The sequence below is a fragment of the Amphiprion ocellaris genome, chromosome 6, assembly GCF_022539595.1.
Source record: "Amphiprion ocellaris isolate individual 3 ecotype Okinawa chromosome 6, ASM2253959v1, whole genome shotgun sequence".
Lineage (NCBI taxonomy): Eukaryota > Metazoa > Chordata > Actinopteri > Pomacentridae > Amphiprion > Amphiprion ocellaris.
Window position 1 is genome coordinate 35413711 of NC_072771.1, and position 22424 is coordinate 35436134.

The 22424-nt window shown below is 40.6% G+C and overlaps 1 protein-coding gene across 2 annotated transcripts in view; it reads right to left on the reverse strand.

Moving 5' to 3' along the window:
• Window positions 1-22424, reverse strand: part of kremen1 (kringle containing transmembrane protein 1) — a 64122-nt gene that overhangs the window by 3827 nt on the left and 37871 nt on the right. Inside the window, exons 4-8 of one of the 2 annotated variants that reach the window (XM_023290275.3) lie at window positions 11074-11198; window positions 9022-9175; window positions 7038-7370; window positions 1329-1568; window positions 677-761 (exon numbers count right to left, since the gene is read on the reverse strand). In XM_023290275.3, coding sequence (XP_023146043.1) covers window positions 677-761; window positions 1329-1568; window positions 7038-7370; window positions 9022-9175; window positions 11074-11198 — 937 coding nt within the window. The remainder of the gene's footprint in view (window positions 1-676; window positions 762-1328; window positions 1569-7037; window positions 7371-9021; window positions 9176-11073; window positions 11199-22424) is intronic. The other variant, XM_023290276.3, reaches the window with a different exon arrangement.

Sequence of the window (22424 nt, forward strand, 5' to 3'; positions counted from 1 at the left end):
ATATACAAATACAACATGTAATAATTTTATTTATGTACTTGTCCATATGTAGATATCTTTATTGTTTTTAGCTTTATAGTTTATTTTATTTAACCTTTATTTTACCAGGTCAGTTAGTTGAGAACTAGTTCTCATTTTCGATTTCGTTTAGACTTTGATTGTACTTTTTAAAATTCTCGTCTTGCTTCTTCCATGCATTACCTCTATCCAATGGCTGAAACATGTAAATTTCTCCAGTTAGGGATCAATAAAGTTGATCTTATCTTATCTGTTTTATCATTTCATTTCCAGTGGAAGAAAATGGACTGCACTGTTTGGCTGAAAGTGTTTCAACTAATATTCAGAAATTTGAACTTGTTTTCTTTCAGATTTTTTTATTCTTCTGTTGCCTGTGTGGCTGTGACAAGCAGGATGTGAATTTCCATTGAGAGTTAGTGGTAGACAGCAACACATAGCAACTATGAAGTAACAGAATACTAAAAAATGCATTAATTTTTGATGCCATTTTCTCATTTTTCCCTTAAAAACTTCCACACATTCTGCCTTCAAATGTGTGAATGTTATTCTGCTGTTTCCCCTTCATCCAGTGCAGCATGAATGAAGCACACAGCAGATAAAACCTTTAAAATCTGACGTTTTGGTGGACGGCGCACGCCTCCGACATCCTCCTACTTACTTGACTGTGACGTGCAGCAGCAGCTTCGCCACCATGGCTATGACGGTCAGTATGAGCAGAGCAGCCAGAGCGTAGATGGTCCACACTGCAGGGAGGGAGCAGCACAGTAACAAGACATCAGAAACCACATCACGGTAATGGAAACAAACCGAAGCAGACTGAAGAGATTAGCGAGCGAGGAATTGTTCAAGCACTGCTGGCACACCTGTTAGCAGTGTTCAGCCAGCAAATTGTCAAGAAATGTTGATACATTATCGGCGCACATCTGTTCTCTTCGGGTTGAGAACTGCATCAGATGGTGGAGAAAACATTTGGGGACTCGGAGAGAATAATATTTGAAGGAAGTAGAAAGCAGAGAAAAACACGTCAAGTCCACCCTGTGTAGCTTTGACAAGATTACAATCAGCAGGGAGACCCAAAGTAACTGTTCACTTCTGAGTCACTGACAGGAAAAAAACAGGTGTCACGTAGCATTATTTCCATGTATGATCAGAGCGAGTCACTGTGGGACAAAGCTTCGAGAACAGATGATTTTAGTACTTTCACAGAAACCAGGTCATGCTATGTGGGACTTCCATCTGAGAAACCTCACAGCGTCCCTGCAGAGGTGAGAAAGTGCAGTAGGTGCAGAGTATCATGGAAGGTGACATACTAGCGCTGTGGCCGGTGGTCTCGCCGCGTCCAGCCCACTGACCTGGCATGTTGTGCTCCGGTTTACCGGGGCTGGACGTGATCACGTAGAGGATCTGGGAGGAACGTCCGTTAGACGTGCTGTTAGATCTCTCGGTGACGCTGCCCGCCAGCTGAGGCCCGGCCGTGCTGGAGACGTCCTCCCGTTCATCCTCTTCATCTCCTTCAGCCTCCATCGTTCTGGTGTCCTGGCTCCTGAGAGCTGAGGACAGATGAGAGAAAGACGTGATTCAGACAGATTCAGAGAGTTGTTTCTTAAGCTGTCAGGAGGAGACAAGATGAAACATTATTAATCCTGAAGGAAATTCTTGTGCCAGAAAAACAAAATGACAAACACACAGAAATGCAGTGGCTAGTAGAAAAGCAAAAAGTGTGACTTATGTGTAAACTTCTAAAAGATCCAGTTAGCCACATTAGCATCATCCTACTTTGGCCACCACTATGATGAATCACCTCATGTAAACAAAGGACAAAATGGCATCAAAAGAGTAAAAAATGAATGAAGGTCTAAACCGTAAATTGGATGGATTCTATGAAACCTTGTACATCAAACATTCGTGGTAATGAGGATCCACTGATCTTTGTCTGTACCACCACCATGACACATTTCATTTTTAATTTGGACTTCGTGATAGCGACACTTCTTCCCTACTCTGGATAAACTTGAATGTCTTAGTAGTTTATGTAACATCAGAATGAGATCAACATTACTATCTGTCCAGTACAGTGATTTATGCCTCTTATGCTTGTTGTACAGTCTGTTGTAATGCATAACTGAAAATGAAATATTTAATTTCTCAGTAACCACAAAACAAACAACACTGTCACCAGGCAATGTGGCATCAACTTATATCAGCAAGACTCCGTGTAGCTCGACATTATTTGCATTTCATTATCTGTGACTTTTCCACCCTTCAGCAACAATATGAAACGGTTGGAGACAAGTTTAGAGAAGACAGCGGAGACAAACCAGCTGCTACTTTCATTATTCATACAAATTCATTTTGTCCATTTTGCAATGCATAAATCATTTCTGAGTCATAGCAGCAACGTTATTCGTTCCATCTTCTTATTAATCCTGCTAATATTACTAGCTTTCAGCCATATTGCTCAGCTCTACAGTATTACAGATCCACACAAGGCCATACCACCTCCTTAAAATGTGACTGTTTCTATATTTTTCATAGCTCTCGGGTGGAGGAGTGCTGAGTGGAGCGCTGTGTGCCGGAGACACACGAGAGGAAAAGCTCTGCCATGTTGTTGTAATTTCTACAAATTGAGGACATAGATCACTTAACGCCCCTTTAATTATTCCTGTGTGTAAACTGGGCTGTAGCTGCAAGCACGCAGCAATAGGATACATCACACCGATCACGCTGTCTAAAGTATATATAGCCGAGGCACGAGTGAATATTTAATACTAAGTGCATTTGTTAAGAAACAGATTGACTTTGTAAAAACACTCAAGCGTGCTGTAAACATGTGGTACTGAGGGCATTTTTTCCCTTTCCACTCCAGACATCATTCAAAAAGTGTTTGCAATAAATTCTGTTTGCCTTAACCTGCTCACAGCACCACATGGGCAGAGTTTGCTTCATAAAACAACGGTGCCAGGGAACTCGGACTATTTCAACTCATTTATGTGTTCCCAGAGGGAAGCAATGTCCCAAATAAGATCTCCTCTGCCTTTCATTTACTTCTCCTAAACATAGATGTGATTTATTTAAAATTGCAGTGTGATTTTAAGAATTTCCCTCCGAAACGCTGCTTCTGAGAAACAAACTGTGGAGTGGAATGTCTCGCTCACGCTGATATTTATGAGTGTCTCTTGACTCTTCAATTTTTCTTACATCTTAATTTGCACTAAGGTTTTTAGTGACGAGCAAATCAATCAAGCTGTGACTGCAATCATGCAAATGAGATATTGCGCTGCACTTATCTGCCTCAAACATGTCTCACAAAGGACAGAGATTTTTATACTCATGTCTCCTTCAGTAGTGCCTGTGGGTAGGAAGCAAAATGAAGATATCTGTGATCTCGAAAGCATAGAATTAAAATTCTAAGCTTCAGAGTCCATATTCACAAAACATCCTCAGGCAAACGGCGGCACTTAGAAGAGAAATCTGGTTTATTTCGGCCTGATGTATTTCCCATGAATGTGGCTATTGTGGCTCTGTAGGTCATGCTAACTTTGCACTCTTCATTTCTGTTGTAGAGGTTTATGGAAGTCACACAAGATAGCTTATGATCAGTGTTTAGCAGGGCCTTTTAGCATGAGCTTCCTGCAGCGTTCCAAACAAAGATGATTTGAAATTTTTACTTTCAGTCTGAGTGAAGTTAAACGCAATAAGAAAAGCACTCAGAGAGCGCAGTACGCCGCCAAGGCCACTCAGTCGTATGATTTCCAACCGATAAGTCCCGATAAGTACGCAAAGTAGGATCGCAATCATGTGATCATCAGCAGGCAGCTGATGTAGTGTTCACTTGTTGTCAAGGTTACAGTGACACCATGCCGCTATCTCGCAACGATACAGAAATATTCAACAAACCCGTTGATCCAGACTATAAGCCGCATCCCTGCCAAAATCTAATCAGGTGGTCCTTGTGTCATTTCTGACCTTCCCTGAAAATTTCATCCAAATCCATTGGTCCATTTTTGAGTAATGTTGCTAACAGACAGACAAACAGACGGACAAACGTACGCCGATCGTCACATAACTCTGCCATGTTCGTTAGTGGAGCAAAAAGTGAGTGGAAGTTCCTAATTTTGCTAAAATGCTTCTACGCTTGCTTGAGGTTGACTTTTTCAAAAAAGAGTTAATGTGATTAGAAACACCTTCTCTGATTACGAACATTTAACTCACATTTTGGCATATTTTACTGTCTTGAATCACGGCCGATAGCAGCTGACATGAAAGAATAGTGACAACTTTCAAGACTGAAACAAAATTCTGAAGTTTCCCTCCATTTTTCTTTGTCTGTTTTTGAGTAATGTTGCACAAAGACAGACAGACAGACAGACATACACCAATCGTCACTTATCTCCATCACGTTCCTTGGCAAAGGAAAAACTATACACTGTGGATGCACATTTTGCAACTGCATTAGAAGCCTTCATCTGAGGATACTTGCTGACCGACCTAATCAACGCTATAATTATCTGCTATGCTGAGTTGTTTTATGTGTGAAGCTGTTGTCCACTGTGGGGACGGAGGCAGGAAGACAACAGGATGTACAGAAAGACAACATACTGCAGGAAAGTGGTGGAGTTCCTGCACTCACTGATCTGCTGTCGACTGAGGAGGAAAACTGGTGCTGCAAAAAGTTGTCCATGCTGTCCATTTCTAGCTGTGCAACCACAACCAATCAATCTGCAGCTTTGATAAACAGACTGTGTTTCACCCCCCCCCCCCCCCCCCCAAAAAAAAAAAAAAAAAATCAACTGGAAAAAAAAAAAAGAAACGGGAACAACCGGAGTGAATGCTGAGCTCTGCATATGTAAAGTAAAGCCATAAAAGTCTGAAAAATGTTCATTCCAGGAGGCTAATTTCTGTATTTACTTTCAGTCAGCCTCGAAAACAAACATCAAAATGATTTATGTAAAAATCTGAGCCAATACAGCCACAATTGCCACATCAATGGGAAACAGGCCAGGTTGAAATAAGCCAGAGTTCTTCTTTAATTGTCTGAGTTTGGAGAAGCACTGAGAAAACCACAAGCATTCAAAAGCATATTTGACTGCAGGTGAAGTTAACGGAGAACCAAAACTATGTGTTTCAGCCTACGACTTGTTCAACATTTTATTAGCTGCACGATAAATGATCACCAACATAAATTAATATATCCGTTTATCCATATACATTCATTAATTATCCTCTGAAACATTTCTACTCCACTGATATCTTTAAGAAAAATCTTCAGATGTATATGTTTTCAATAGCTTTTGGTTGTTGTCAATGAGCCTAAAATCTGAGTATTTTACACTTGAATTTTAGAAATGTATCTTGTTTCACCTTTTTTAATGCTATTTTATTTTTATAAACAGTTTTCATGAGTCTTCATCTTGTCTTGTGCATATTATGTTGCTGCCTGACTAATTATATGCAAAATGCTTTTGTCAACTCAGGTTGTTTTAAGTGTGCTATTTCAGTAAACTTGATTTGATAAAATTAATTTTATCAGCTGGAAAAATATCACATGTTGATATTTTACTGACAGATGAAGAAATGGCATCTATTTCATTCTTCTATGTACACATTTTGGTTTGTTTTAGATGCTTCTGTGTATTAATTTACATTTCATTTAACATCAACCTCAACTGTGCCTTGTTAAATGAGTTCTCTCGGTTCTTCAGTAAAAGTTGCTCTCAGCAGCTTTGCGATTAAGTCTTAATTAAACACCCGGAACTGCTTCTAAATACTATTTGATCCGTACCTGTTCCACTCTTCCATGAATGGTGGTTGGATGTTAAAGCGGCGTGGGATGTTTTTTCCTTTTCACGTAATCGCTCAACCTGACTGTGATGTTCCCAGAACTTCCCACATGTTCCCCATTTGCAAACAAAATACCAGGCTTCAAACCCAGTCACAGCTGAAATGCGCTGCCATCGTCATCTGAGAGCATTTATCCCGAAATTACCACTTAGACTACTCAGCCTGCCACCAAGGAGATGGTAAGCGTACTTACTGTCGATACTCAGACTAACCGTTGTCTTTCTCTTTCAGTGTCTGGCCTCCTCTCTGTACCCGATTCACTGTGTATTTTTCTTTATCTTTCTGTGAAAACCTGTTACTTCGGGAGGTGACCTTTTCCCATATGCTGTCTCAGATTGTATTTCTGCGCTGCACGATGTCTCGCGTCGAACAAGATCCACGATGGCAGGAGAAAAGGATTGTGCCTGTCTAGAGGTCAGAGGATTCTGACCTTCCGATATTGTTTTTACTGTAACGCTACCAGGCGAGAAAAAAATGACATAGGATTATAAATGGAGGCAGAGAGGAAGAAGTGGCTGCCTCTCCCTGTAGCCGGCTGTAAGCTTGAATGTCACCTACACTGGATTACATCAGGGTGGGCTTTGATTATTTCTCCAGATCTATTCAATCATTTATGGGGCATTCAGACTATTCTCAGGGGAACATAATATGTAAACAACACCGGACAACTTTTCTGTTCCAAGTAAACCTTATAAATAAAACAATTTGCGGTGAGATCTTCAACTTTGTGAGCGCTACTTCCCAACTAAACATCTACACGGTGAGATTAGGATATCAGGAGGCGTGATGCATAGCATGGCGGCATTTTGTATGTAGGTGGTATAAAAACTTGCTGTGCAATTCACCAAGGAACACACTCTGGAGAGGCAAAGCAGCCTGCCGCCGCTTGATAAGAGAGTGAGTTCCTAGAAAAACAAAACAGTACTTAAATATGCAGTATCACCCAGGGCTGTGACACATTGACTAGCAAATGAAAAGAGAAAAGGGCCTGCCAGTGGCGTGACAACAGCCTCACACAGGCGTCAGTTTACTGAGCGAGGGCTCCTATGCAAAACTCCATAATGGAGCCAGCACACATGTGATCATGCAAATGTGTCTCTCGGTGGGATTGGAGGCTGCAGCGGTTCAGGAAGGTTGAACGAACTAGTAATGTGAGGCAAGGGATTTGAAAGTCTCACCTTGGTAGAGAAGAGCAAATCCCTGGGCCTGGTTGGTGCGATCGGAGTAGAAGTACAGAATGACAAAGTCGCCTGTGATGTTCACCAGCTCCCGCGGTGGACTGCGCCAGTCGAAACGCGCCACCACCTGGTTGGTGTAGCCATCCAGTAGTTCCACCATGTCGGTCTGGTCGGAGATGTCAAAGAAGGTGAAGTTGAAGAGGATGGCCGATGAGCCGGGGACTTGGATAGTCCAGTAGCAAACACGGCCAGCCCCGTATTTGTCAGGGAAGTCGGGGGAGTAGATGACTCCTGATGGAGAGGAGTAGTTCCCACCACACGCCCCAACTCGGGCTGGAAGAAAGAGCACAGTGTTGAGTCTCTGATCTGAGTACTGGATTATTTCTGGATTCGTGAGGACCTCTTTTGTGATTTTATGGCATCAATGCACACATAGGATTAGTTTTCTCCCCAGTACTGACGTTAAGTGGTCATCGTGTGACTGATCCACATTAAAAACAGTTAATATGGTTAGAAAATTCAGTGATTCTGCTATCAGATATATTCCTTTGTTCACTGTTGATTGCTCACTTCGTTTTTAGCAACACAGCAATGGTTCACTTTGTTTTTTTCATAAAAATTCTGAGGTATCGAGTCCGTACTCCACATTAGAAGATACTTTGAAGCAGAATCAACTAACAAAACAAAAATAGTATGGAGAGATGAAAAAGTTGCATCAAGCTAGTGATAAACTTCACTCAAAACTTCAGAGGATTAGTAATACAGATCTGATACTAATATGTTCTTAATACCTGAAGTACTGTAAACTAGAGAGCAAATTATTAACCCTCTGACAGCATGTTATCTTTACACAAATAAACCAAATTAATCAGCCAGAAACTGTAAGAACAAAGAAAATGTTCAGATTTTCAACTTTCTGGTGGTCATTGAACTATTCATCTGTGAAGTGCCTTTTAGTCGGAAAAATTGACCGAACCTAAACCTAAAATTATGATATTTCATTAAAATCACTTCTTCTCTGCATGTCTTATTTAAAGACCAAAACATTCTGTGCTCTTTGGCCCAACTGTGAAGTCTTTAGTAACTCCGCTCTGACTAAGAGTCATGTGACAAAAATTCTGTCACTTGTGTTTAGAAGATTGCAAACCATTATGGAAACAAATTAAATATGCAAGAAGTAAACTATATATCATCTGTAGTATGTAGAGCCATCAGTGTTCTTCACACCTGTGCACACTTGGAAAATGTTGTACCTGCAGTTTTTCAAATATTACTGTTGTCTGCAATCGTGAAAGTTTGTTGTGCATAAATCTTGCTTATTGATGGCGTCTTGATGTGGAAACAAGCCATGTGTTCTGGTTCTGTTCCGAACAGACTTTATTTCACAATATTATAATACACTTCTTGCACAACTTTCTCATATATTTGCTACTAAGGTTACTTTACTGTTTTTGTTTTGTTGTTGTTTTTTTTTTTGCTACAAAAAGGACTGATGTTCTGGAGTGTATCAAGGTGTTTTCAAGTTTTGTAAAACAAATCAAAGAAATTCAACTTTTGTGCTTTCTCTTTCTATGATTTTAATACATTATAACTTTGTTATACTGCACAGAAGGCATTTCTGAGTTTTCACTTCTAGCCATGGTTGTATTGTTTCCATAGAGGTGCATGACTTAATATTGTAGCAAAAATGAGACCACAGTGAAAGTGACCGGAATAAAAAAAGGCCCAGAAACTGTCTTGGGGTTCGAGGATTAGTGTATAGTAGTGTGGAAGGCTGTAGGTTTCATTAAGCCTTCTAGTGATGAACTGGAGCATAACACACTTATAAAAGTTATGAACAGTAATGTAATCTCCAACTTTAGGTACTAAAACTGAGGATGATTACACAGAGTTTGTTGGTCCAGAAATTTTTAGGATCAAAATCAAAGCACTGAAGTGAAAAGAAGACGGAGTCAGACCCAGAACGACAACAGTCAATGCTCACTGTCAAAGATGATGACCCAGCCGTCTCCTCCGCAGGGCTGCGTGTGGTCGCCGAAGCAAACGTGGTTACACTCCATGCTGGGGGACTCGCCGTGGTCGTGCAGGTCCACTTCGTTGCCGCAGAAACAAGCGTATCCTGACTCCATGCCGGCAAGCTGCGAAACACAAAATGAGTTGTGCAAATCATTGCATCAGCAATTCAAAACAAACTTGGGGCAATGCTTCCCATAATACTATTCATTATAAATCCATTTGGCATGGGTGCCACTGAGGAAAACATTCAGGGACTCACACTGACGACCGACAGAACACATTTTGTGGAGAAAACACAAAGATTTTGACTTTTTTTTCATTTCTCTATAAAATTATACATGATTATGTAACAACTTTTCATGAATATAAAATGAGCTCACAAATACATCAAATAAAAGTAGTTTTATATGGTATGTGTCTCTCATGCTAGTTTTATATGAAACTGTGTTAACATGTAGTAAAATGTTCACTATATGCAGCTTCTTCTCTCTTTGAAATCTTGTTTCTAAAGTGCCCTAATTGCTCTTTCTCCCTTGATTACAAGATGCTGAAATGTGAGTCAGTATAACCACAGCCTCTCAGCTCATCAACAATTACCACTGTTTTTTGCACTACAATATTTGCACTACGTGGTGGCCCCACCACCTGCTGCTACTGGTCACTTTATTCACTTAGTCACTTTTTTGTTGTACAGTGTACTTAGTTGTTAGTTTCTATTATAGTAGATGTTAGCTTTTATTATAGTATTTACTTTATCTTTATCTTTATTTTTATCTTTATTTTTATCTCTACTATTTGTTAAATGTTTAATGTAGCAGCATTGCACCGAGTCAAATTCCTCGTTTGTGAACCTCATGAACAATGGCAATAAAACTCATTCTGATTCTGATTCTGATTCTGATTCTGATTCTGATTAGAGGCCTCCTTTCAAACACACAGCTGCACACAGGGTGCAGGGAATAAACCTCACAGAAATAACACCTATCTATCTTTTTAATCAAAACTGTTGGTAAACCGTTCCCGAAAGTGTTGGAGCAAGAATGTGAAACGTCAAAAACCTTCACACGTCTTGACCTCGCCACCACTGGCCACTTGTCCTCAAAAGAGCTATTGTCCTTCGTTCAAAAGGACGCCTTTGTCAATTTTCCGGCTCTAAATGAATTCGCCCGGCTGAAGGTACTGCATCATTTCCCACTCGGCGTCTCTTCTCATGGAATAGGAATTCATGCATCAAGACGTATCACGCCACATCCTTGCTGCATTATTCCATCTGATGCAGCGTTTGAGACACCAACACGAATACTTTTGGCGCAGCGAACACCCACTCTGACGCTCATCAGGCATGCTCTTTGTCAAAAAGTCACATGGGATCCAAACTTCTGAGCACTGACGTTTCACATCTACATGGAGGACAGCGACAGTCCAAGGGTAGGGAGACGATGTCAATCTGTCGCCATTTCCTGTAACATCTGCCGAACCGAGCGGGGAGGGGGACCTGTCTGTATCTGTCAGTGCAGACGGAGCTGAACCGGATCTGCTGAGACAGAAAATCAACACCTGGCACTGTTTGCGGCTGGGACATTGGCATGCCAGATACAGAGATGAGGAAGCGCACTGAAGAGGAGGTGCCCACTGGGCTAATACCCATTCATTTCTGGCTGTCAGCTTTGATTACTCTGATGATTCGTCATCTGCTGGTTGTTTCGAAACAAGAAGTCTGACTATAGAGGGCATTGTGGCGATAACTGCCAGGACACTGCCCATAAACTGCAGATGATTTGCATAAAAGCTTGACTATTGCCTGAGACTCCTCGCGTCCATTTTAAACACGACACAGGCAATTTAGTGGATGTTTTTTCATCCAATAAGTGGACACATTTTAATGGCCAGGATACGGGTTGTTTTTAATATTTTTCTTCAACAGCACCAGCCAGTTTTAATTTGACTACACATTTAACATGCCCATCTCTTTGGTTACAGGTTTTACTTTAATTTTACACATTTCTGTTCCAAAACTCACCTTGTATCTCTGCTTCCTACAGAAGCTGATGCAGTTCTGAATCGTGAGTTTGTTGGAGGTTTCGCTGGTGCCAGACAGAGTCGGAGGGTCACCGCTGTCTTTGAAGCAGCCCAGGTTCCCAGGCACTGTAAAGAAACAAGATAACAGTGAAAAAATGATCAGGTTCACACAAAAACCTAAATGCAATTTGCATCACATTCTGACTCTCAACATTTCTTCAACATTCAAATACTGTGGTGCAGCGAGGAAATGGCCAAGTTTTCTTCAGAGATCAGTCCAAATGTGTGATGAAATTTAACAACAAAAGCATGCAGAGAGTGCAGTACTTTGCCAAGGCTGCTCAGTCGTTGTATAATTTTCAACAGATAAGCCTCGATAAGTCTGCAGCGGTCAATTTGTAGTAGGATCACAATCACATGATGGTCAGCAGGCAGCTGATGTAGCGTTCACTTCTTGTCATAGTTACAGTGACGCCGTAATGCTATCTCACAATGATAAAGAAATCTTTAACATATTTAACACAATTTCATCCAAATCCACTAATCTGTTTTTGAATAATGTTGCGCATAGACAGACAAACGTACATCAATCGTCACATAACTCCGCCGCATTCCTTGGTGGAGTAATTATCTCCCGTATTTGGATGTTTATATAATGTCTCATCAACTTTACAAGAGTAGCAAGTCAGCGGTTATGTAAATAGATAACTTCATTTTTCATCATTTATTTTAAAAAATGCATGTCAATTCAGGATGTCAGCTGGTTCAGGCTAAAACCTGGTTTGTATTTCATAAAATATATCACACACTGCGCACTTCTTATTCATCTCATGGTTTTGTTTAACTTGCTAAGGCTTTATAATCATGTTTATAATTATCACTTCACCTCATTGACCCACCCCGAAGAACAATCTATGATGACACACTCAACAAGTATTCAGGCCTCTGTTTGAAAGTGTTGTGTGAATTGCCAACAGGCAAGCCAACTATTTGGCTTCTGAAGGAACGAGAAGAGGAGGAGGGAAAAGGGGTGAAGGGGACATGGATGTTTGAGTCATGGCGACAGAACTGGAATCTAGAAAATGTACCCAGTCAGATGTGAGAGCAAGTTCAGATTAGGAATATAACATTTTTGACATGCGTGACTCTGTGTGTGCATGTGGGTGTGCATGTGTGATGAGAGATTTCATTTTCTAAGCCTGATGTGCCAAGAAAGAAAAAAAAAAGCGTCTTTCCAGACAGTATTTGACAAATTGCAATAACTGGAAAAAGGCCAAACTCAGATTTTTAAGATGAATTTTAATCCATAAGAGCACGACAGTGAAAACAGAACATTAGAGGAATTATTTAAAATGAATGCTATGGTATTGGCTTTGGACTGTTATCAGAAACATACTTGGGTTGAGGTTTTCACAAAACGATGGAAGCAGCTACAACAAACCACTTTTATATCTCAGTTCATAATTTTTTTTCTTGGTTTTGATTGTTGTTGCAGCCCATCATATACCAAACTATTAAAGATCAAAACATTTGCTTTTTTTGTGTGGGCAAAGTTTCATAATGCGTGAAAGATTCCAGCAATCACAGATAGATCCCCAACCAGACCGATAGATAGAAGATTCATTGTGACACCCTCCCAGATCATATTCAAACAGATGAATAAACCTGCCTCCCTTAATCTACTGTGTATTCATCAAATACTGTGCAATCTTTCAAAATCTACCAGAGTGATTAAACACTCCAGTCTTTAAATTCAATGTAATAGCTTGAGAAGTGCCACTAAAGCCTCCAGCAGTCTTTATCCCATTTGTGATTTGTTTACCACTGCGATTCCAACGGGCTAACTCTTGTGTTTCATTTCAATGCTCTGAGGTAAAACGAATTTGACAAACAGTAGTAAATCCACAATCTAAAAGTAATTTTCCCTGCAAGTTTGGAAAAAAAAAAAGTTCTTCGCCTAATTGGAAGTGGTGTCATCCAACCGTAGGGTATGAAAGGGCTTGTTAGAAAACGGCAGAAAACACAAGAGCAAAGACTGTGTCCTTAATAGCTGTCAGTGAGATACAACGAGGACGCATAAATCAAAAACGTGTGACATTACAAAACATTCTTGTTCTACGTTGAGCGTCTACAATTTGTAGTTTCATCTTTAATGCGGAGCTCAAAGACTGTCTGGCTGTGAATCTAATTTCTTGCAAACTCCAAATGTCCGAAACCTTTACAAGAATTCAAACTACTAAAAAGTCAAATCTGATATTTCAGTTATGCACAGCAATGTAGGAAGTCTGGAATATAATGACATTAGAGCTTTGGAATGTGGAACATACAGTAACCCCAGGAAACTTGTGTTCCTGAATGCAAATGCAATATAGCAGCAGTGTAGTTGCTTCACATATTGATAAAATCAAAGAAGACGTTCATTTGATCATAAGTTAGACACTACACACAGGCATGTCCTGTCTGTGCAACAACAGCGTCTTGCTTTGAGGATGCAACAAAGTTTGACAACAAGCTCAGAGGCTGTGGAGCGGTTCGTCCCCTGATACTGTACACCAACACTGTCCTAGAACTGAGCATCTCTTGAGCTTCGTCTGTCATCACACGAGCTCTGCCTGTTCTTGTGATGACAACTGGCATCCAGTATGAAACAGAAAGACACTCACTCCATTTCTACAAGCCTGTCATGATTCAATATATCGGTGTTCTGCAAAGAAAAACAAAAAAAGATGGTTTGGATTGATTATTTGTAACATCACTGTAAGAAGAGTGCCACTCAAAACTGCCTTCACGAACTGAAGTGACCCTAATAAGAGCCACACATGTGCGTTGTCTCTGGTAGATGCCAGTTGTTGCCAATGTTAAGTTTTTGACTGGCATGAAAACCCTTCTACACGCACAACAGATTCTGCAGATTCTTTCTGTCTATGTCCAAATGAGGCACAAAGACTCGTGGGTGAAAAGTGTGACATGTTTTAGATTCCACGCAAATCGTTGTCCACAAGAATGTGCACCACAGACTGGAAAAGTGACGGAGGGTAGAGGGGAGCTGACATGAGGCAGGCTGGCAGAGAGACGGCCGCTCCCAGCGCTTCATTGGCGCTTGCTGACCGTGAAGTGACCGACGAGCTCTTGGCTGCAGCCGTGATTCGCTGCCATGTGGAACTGTGTTTGACAGATGACTCAGCATTTGAAGACAAAGTCCTCAGACTCTCTCAGACCAGCAATAAATCATGTGCAATATTCCTTTTTCAGCCCGAGCCAAGCCAGAGCTCTCTAAGTGCATTAATATGGTTGTATTTACTAGGATTCCATTGTGCCCACTTGCAGAGTCGAGGCCTGGATTATATGACAGGTTTAAGGCAAACATGGCAGTAATAAGAGTTTGAGGTCCCTCATATTTTCAGGGTGAGAGAGGACAGTGCTGGGCAAGCAGTTCTTTTTATTCAATGCCGATACATACGCTGTGAAGTGTGCAACGAGGGGAGCAGAGAAGAGAAGACTCAGATAAACACCTGGCAGGGAACCAGCAACCTCCCTCTGAGCAAGGCAGCCAGGTACCACTTCAATGGCGTTTTTCAAAAGCAGAGGAAAAAATGCTACTGCGGGGCTCAGCTGCCAGATTAAAGGCAGAAATCCTATTTTTTTCACTCTGCTTTGACAAGAAGATTGCACACTACAGTCAATTTATCGTTCTTTGTCCTCTCCTCGTCCCAGAGGCTGTGAAGAGCAGCAGGTAGTCGGATCGTATCACGCCAGAGCGTTGGAGGTTTGCATGGAAGTGAAGATGGAGAAGGCAGCTTCGCAATGCACCTCCCTGTGTACTGATCCCCCTCATAAAAAGGGTTCAGATTGTTCTTCTATGAAAACTCTTGAGCAAAGCAGTGTCTCTTGAAAACATCTGCTTTACAGGCGCAACAAGTGCAAATATCCCCATGCAGAGCAACAGAAAAAACACATACAAACACACTCAGCACACTTCAAAGCTGTTATTGGAATTTAGACTTTAACGAGCCAGAGGGGAGAAATGGAGGAAACACAAGGTGCATAAATGCTCCAGTCAGCCCAGACCAGACCTCTGAAAACCTTGGGAGATCACAGCAGGATGGGGGGACTCCTACAAATTTAAAAAAAAAAGTGGAAAAAACACAGAAACAGAAGGCTAAAGAAGGCTATGCTGCAGCCGCACTCATCACAACCTGGCAGCCTGCTGTCTGAGCTCGGAAAAGAGCAGTTAGTTCGCCTTCCCACAATGCAGCGGTGCAGCGCAACGCAGGCAGGAGGCGGCGGGCAAAACAACAAAGTTCACGGGCATCGGTCTAGCAGGGAAGAGGAGACACCTCGGTCGATGCAGCAGACACAAAAGCAACACCGCCGACCCAAAACACATCAGAGAGAAGGAGAACAGAACAACACAGAGGGATAAAACAAACAACATCAAACATGTGCAGCAGGCTTTGGCAATTGCGTTTGGCAACGAGCAAATGCAAGCAGGTTGATGAGCCCAGGGGACAAACATGTTATTAAGGAAGCATAATTACAGTTATAAATTCCTATGACATGTGCAGGGTAAAGAGCAGAAGGAAATCAAATAGAAAAAGGAGAGCTGCAGCGGCTGAGAGAGAGTTAAAGAAGTCTGTTCTTTTTAATGGGTGTCTCTCTTTTCAAAATAGATTTATTCCTGACTCCGTTTGCTTGCATCCGCCCAGCAAAGTGTTCCAGATGAGGCAAGACAGAGAACACAGGGCTGAACATGGAGGCTAAAAGATAAACCTTTAAAATCTCTGCTTTATGATTACGCTGGAGGATGTTAGTAGAGAAGCTGTCCTCAGTCTTTCCCAATCCTATAATCTGCAAGAAAAGCTACGATGATAATGGAAAAATGTAGATATAAAACCCCAAAATAACACTGAAAATAAATTTAATAAGCATCCTAATTTTGCCAGTTTATATTTAATGCTTGAGACCTTCGGCAGTTTATATTTTTCAAAGAATGGGAGTGATAAAGTGTCTTTTTGGTATCATGACTAAAATTTGAGTATTATATTAAGAGCGGTGTCAACAAACTTTACCAAAATAACAACTGAAATAACATTTATAGCTGTTATTAGCTGCTGCTTTTAATGGTTTGAATACATGGGAGCAATATATCAGATCCAGCAAAGTAAACTTTTCTTCTCGTCTCCCTTCGCCCACATACATCTAAATGAATAAATATTCATTATGTGGGCAGGGAAAATGATTCCCGTCAGGTGATTTTGTTTTATTAGGTTGCTTGCTTGTTCTTTCACTGAGAAAACACTGAATGGTCTGTGAGTTACAGCCTGTAGAATTCTGGATGTGGGAATATGAAAGGTCAGGTTAAAGCGGATGACTGATAAAACCCACACAGATCATAAAAGATACTCAATGTGGCTTCGCTGTGTGGGCGACGGCACAATGAATAACTAGTCGTGGGGAATTTTTAACCCAATATCCAGAATTACTCCTCCTTTACAGTTTCTTATGGATTACACCATTTAGTTCCAATATTAAAACCACCTGTCTAATATTGTGTAGGTGCCCTTTGTGGCTGATTGGTGTTGATCTTGTTATTTTCCGATTAACTTCTCTTTAAAACCTTAGCTGTCAGTTTATTAGGTACACCACAGAAGAGTTAAGTCTAATCTAAACTTCTAATCCTCTAAATCACAAACTCAAGCCTCCAAAAAGACCAAACAAATTAATCAACCCCTTCCTAAGAGCGTTACATTATAACGTTCATGAAGGCAGGATTTACTGCTTCCATGATGTTGTATTCGAGTGCACTGGTTCTAGCTACATATGGGTGACATATTAAAAGAAAAAACTGAATCTTTGATCCCTACATTAAGGGGATCTGGTGGCTCTGTTATGCTGTGGGGGAACATTTTGTTGGCCTCATTTGGTTCCACTTGTCCCCTTAGAGCAGAGGTGTCAAGCATACGGCCCGCGGGCCAAAAGCGGCCCCCCCGAAAAGGTCCAATCTGGCCCATGGGACGACTTTGCAACGTCTAAAAATTACAGAGAAGTGCAAGTTGTAAGTTTTTAAAACTGTAAATTTAAAATAATTTCAAGATCTACTATATCGTTCAGCTCCAGACACCTGTGACTAAATGTTTTGTGCCTTTGTAGACACATTGTGATCTATAAGTTGTAATGTATAAATGATAAACTGAGGCATAATATTGTTGAAATTGCACTAATTTTTCTTAAGAAATTTCAGGTTGCTCATAATGTTTTGTAAAAATGTAGGTCAATAATATGATCATTTTCAGAATTGTACTTTTTGCACTATAACCAAGGGAAAAAATTGGAGTGGTCGTTATTTATAGGCTATTATGCTCTTATTTTACTGGTCTGGCCCACTTGAGATCAGATTGGGGCCACCCAACTAAAATGAGTTTGACACCCTTGCCTTAGAGGGAAGAGTCCCTGAAAATCAATACAAAGTTGATCTGAGTGATCACCTTTATGCTCTGATGAAACATCTCTATCCTGATGGAGTGGAATCTTCCAGGATGTCTTCCTCCACAGGACACGAAGGATCACTGACTGGTCCGACGACTTTAATGATTATGTGAATCAAATGCGGTGACTTTAACAGTCACCAGATCTCAATCTAAACTGCAGCTGTTCTGGCAACACATAGTGGGCCAGCCAACACTTGACTATTATACTTCATGGTGGTTTTTCCCTTAACTTGCCAACCGTCTGTAGGTGCACCTCATAAACTGACAACTGTACAGTCCGATCCATTTCCTATAGAGAGGCAACGATTAATAGTTGATTCACAGAAAAAGCACATTTTCAAGCAAAACTGCTAACATTTTCTGAATCTAGCTTCTCACTTATCAGGATTTGATGCGTTGTCTTTGTCAGGTATGATAGTAAACTGTGCATCTTAGATTTTTTTTGACTGGTGGCCAAATAAAACAAGAAGCGAAACTGGAGCACTATGGGCTGTGGGCAATTTCAGTGGGCATCATTCCAAGATTTCTGCAATCTCATGGAAAGACAATTAATTTAGCAAGAATTTAACAAGAAGATAAGCTTTAACAAAAGCAACAGTTCAGTTCAGGCAGCTGAAAAGTTCTGTCAAAGGTGGAACTTGCAGTAATTAAAAAATGTAAGGACAGACCTGCCAGTTGCACACAAAATGTCTCAGACTGATGAGGCAGAGCAGTGGGAAAACACATTTTCTTTCCATATCCTTATGCACACTGTTTCCTTTTTCTCTTCTTTTATTGCTTACGATTTTCTCTAATATGAGATGCCATGTCTTCTGACAGCTTTGTGGATGCATAAAAATGTTATTGTTTTTCGTTTTATGAATCATTGCCCTTGAAACAACAACCAGTCATTTCTTTGAGGTTTTTTTTTTTTTTTAATTATTCTCACATTTCACTTTTGACATCTCATAGATTTAGTTTTGATATAACTCTTAAGTGAACTGCATTTACACAAAACAAAATCTTTGATGAGTATCTCTGGTTACAGCATGTGAAAAGTATTCCTTAGAAAAACACTGGGAATATAAACCATGAAACAATCCTTTAAGGAGCACTGCCGCTTCATGAACATCCAATCAAACTATAACCTCAGACAAAAAAATAAGTCATTAGTGCTTCCACTTAAGAGACGTGAGGATGAAAGAGTAGAAGCACATTCCTCAAGTGCTAAAAGGCTCAATGCAAGTAATTTAAAACACAGGTATGTTGACGCCTTGGCAACTCTCCCACCAGCTCATTAATCCAACACCAGTAGGTTAACCGTTCGAACCTGAAACTCGCACAAACGCACCTCCTGAAACACGCACTGCCTTCCGAGGAATGCTAAATGCAACAAAGCAAGGAAACAGCACTTATCACAGTTGGTGTTTATGTGATATTTTTCCGTTCCATCCCGTTCTGTCTCTCTGCCTTTATTCCTCGCTCTGTCTCCCTTTCATTGTGTCTAGGCCCCATTTATTACCCCTTTTGTAGTACAGTATACTCAATACATAAACAAATACAGCTGCTGCATTTCATCAAGCCTGTGATTAGTCTTGTCGACTGCACCACAGCCCCACAAGAACACAAGAGAAACACAGAAATATGCCATAAACTCTCCCAGGACAACCATTTCTGGAAAGTCACTGTTGTTTGTAGGAGGTGGTAGTTGTCATTATATGTTTCGGGCTTTGTTTTTCTATGAAGATCATAAATTCTCCGGGCTGTAAATGCGAACAGTTTACAGTTAGACAATAAAGGACGTATTATTGGATAGACTGAGAGAAGTGTTTGTTCCCATCTGACTTTACTTTTCAGATGTTCAAAATAAAATGTGTGATGAGAAAGATGCCGATAGAGAGCCTCAAATGTATGTTGTGCATGTTCACTGCGTCTGTATGTCCTCTCTTATCCCATTTAAACATTTCTGTGTGCGTGCGGCAGAGGTTGTGTTACAACAAGATTGAGAGAGAGGAGATCAATGCCTCAGCCCGAGGCCCTAGGATAGTGACTAACCATCTAATTAGAGGGAAGAGGAAAGAGCCGGAGCTTTAAATGAATAATTAGTGCCTTCTCAGAGTCCAGGCCGAACAATGCAGGGAAGAGATGAAAAATGGCCACCATACCGCATTGCTGCCTCCCCTGTCAAACCAAATAGTGTCCTGAGGAGTCCCAGGAGACTTGATATGGTGCGATGGGGAGATGAAAAGATGAGCAGGCACTTTGTGCCCACCTCATTCACTTTCAAGGAGATCGGCTTCTCGTTTGTCTATTTTTGCGGGTTGTACCGGTTTTCTGGGTGCCAAATGATAAAGTCAGCACAAAAATATGGAAATACTGACACTTTATGCAGCTTGAAATTCCAAACTCTGTCACTTTCCCCACATGTGGCACAATAGAACAGAAAAAACAACATCAGATTTTACAAATTTCCATTAGATGTTTAGATTTCAACCAATAGCATGCAGCTAGCAACTTTCATTTAGCTGTTGAAATGCAAATTGCAGGTGTAGTATATAAACTCGAGTAAATGTGTATTATTTTTGCATCCATCCTGGCATAAAACATCTTTGCTATCTCAAAGGAAACTAATACACAACAATGAAAAGAGAGGAGAAAAGAGCTTTTTCCCCCAACATCCTTAGAAACATTATGAGTGTACGTAATACAAGAGTAAAAGCTAAAAGCATCAGTAATGGCTCCTTGAAGCTGCGTTAATCATTTTAACAACCATGAAAGTAAAGAATGTCATAATCAACATGTTGATTGTTTTCTTGGAGTCTGATTAGTCCTGAAACTAAAGATGTACTTTTTGCTGTGAGGACGAAGCAAGAGAACAAGACATGCAGTCATTAAATAAAAAGGGAAGTATTAATGTGTGCCACAAGATTCACAGCAGATGTGTCCATTAGATAAGTAAATACTGCACTATAGACTGTGTGTAAAAATCCTGACAGCTACCCAAAAGTGACGCCAAAACATTGCAGATCTACAACCAGGTCGTTTGCACCAAGAGTTGAATCTGGACAACAAATCGATGGATTGCCATAAAATCTAGTCCCTTCTTTCATTTTTCATTTAGCTCAGCTGTGCACTGGCTTTACAGCTAATTAATTCTACAACAGCTTAACAGCACGTCTGTTTACAGAGCTACTACCATAACTTCAGACTCTGCATACTTATCAAATCACTGTCTTATTTTACCAATTAAAACAGACACCTACTATGCTGGAGCATTTTGATTAAATTATGTCAAAATGGGAAAAATAGCAAAACACACACATACGCATGCATGCAGAAGGAGATTAAACAACTCTACAAACAAAAAAGTTTATTGTACCTGTGCAGGGCAACGCTGATGTACATTTGGCTGGAAGCCCTCATTTATGGGCCCTAAAGTGGTCGACCTGCAATTCATCTCCTCCTTCTTCCCCAGAAAAGCACTAAACAATGGCCATCTACTGCTTCTCATTAGCAAACATTCTAGAGAACCGGCTGGCTTCGTAATCAATACCTTTAATTCCCTAATGGCCCTGGCTTGATTTAACCTCAGCCATGTTGAGAGAGGGAAGGAGCCAGAGAGCGAGAGACCGAGAGATGGAATCTACCTGATGTCCTCTGGCTTGTTTCTGTGAGAGTCTACCCTCTAGTTTCTGTCTAAAAGGTTCCTCACAGTGCTGCAGGCTGGTATTTCCCCCGAGGGCAGGTGTAGGTGGAGCTACGAGGGGGTCAGAGATCAGAGACAACAAAGCTCAAAGCTCCTCCACCCACTGCACCGGGTGAGGACAGGCCTGATGCAGGTGAAAGGGGTTCATCAGCGACACAAACCATCCAAATATTGGTCTAAAAAATGGCCTCAGCTTAGTTGTATGTTGTCTTTGCTTTCTGATCTCATCAAAAGGAAAACCGTGAGTGGGATGGCTACCAGGGCCACGGCACGAGGAGACTGTCACGTGCCATACAGACGCACAAAATTTGCAAAGACTGTGCTCTCTGTAAAAGGCACCAAGTACTGGAATAGTCTTCCATCATCTATTAGAGAAACTCCAACACTTGCCACATTTAAGCTTCACCTAAAACAGTGGCTTAAGGAAAACCAGGCCTGTGAACATTTTTAGTGTAACTCTTCTTCTGTTTGTATTGTGATGTGTTTCTCTTTTTCTGTCACCTGCCTGGGGACTACAGATGGAAATTAGCATTTCTGCTATAATCTGGCATATTTACACTGCTATTGTTGCATGTGTTCATTAATATGCACTGTCCCTATTAAATAAACTAATAAATAAATAAATAAATAAATGATAAATCCAACAGTAGTAAAATATAGATCTGCATCTGCATGTGCAATAAAGCATTTAAAATCTTCAAAATGTCTCGTCGGGGTTCTCTAATTTGTGAATGGTAAACATCTAATGTTTCATCTCCATAGTATGAGTATGCAGGTTTAAATTAAACCTCTAAATCTACTCACACAGCACCAGCGGTAACTCCATACATTAAATTACTCTAAAAAGAAGAAGTGCGGCATATTTCTATTAAAAATGTATGATAATTTATTTGGTTGGGGGAAAGTAATCTTGACATATAACTTTAATTTATAAGCCTGAGGCAGTGAGGCCAAAAATACCAGTTTGTTCCCTTGTTGTTCACAGACATGCAGACACATATTACACTCTTTCTATCCTCATGAGAAGCCTCTATTTACTACATTCAGTTCCTCTTTCTGAACATAACTCTTATAAGGAGAGCCACATGATAGGCCTCTGAGCTTTTTTGGTTTTGTAGGATCATGGGTTATAAATCTTTGTTTATGTTTTTCTTTTCCATTTTTAATATGTGTGGAAAC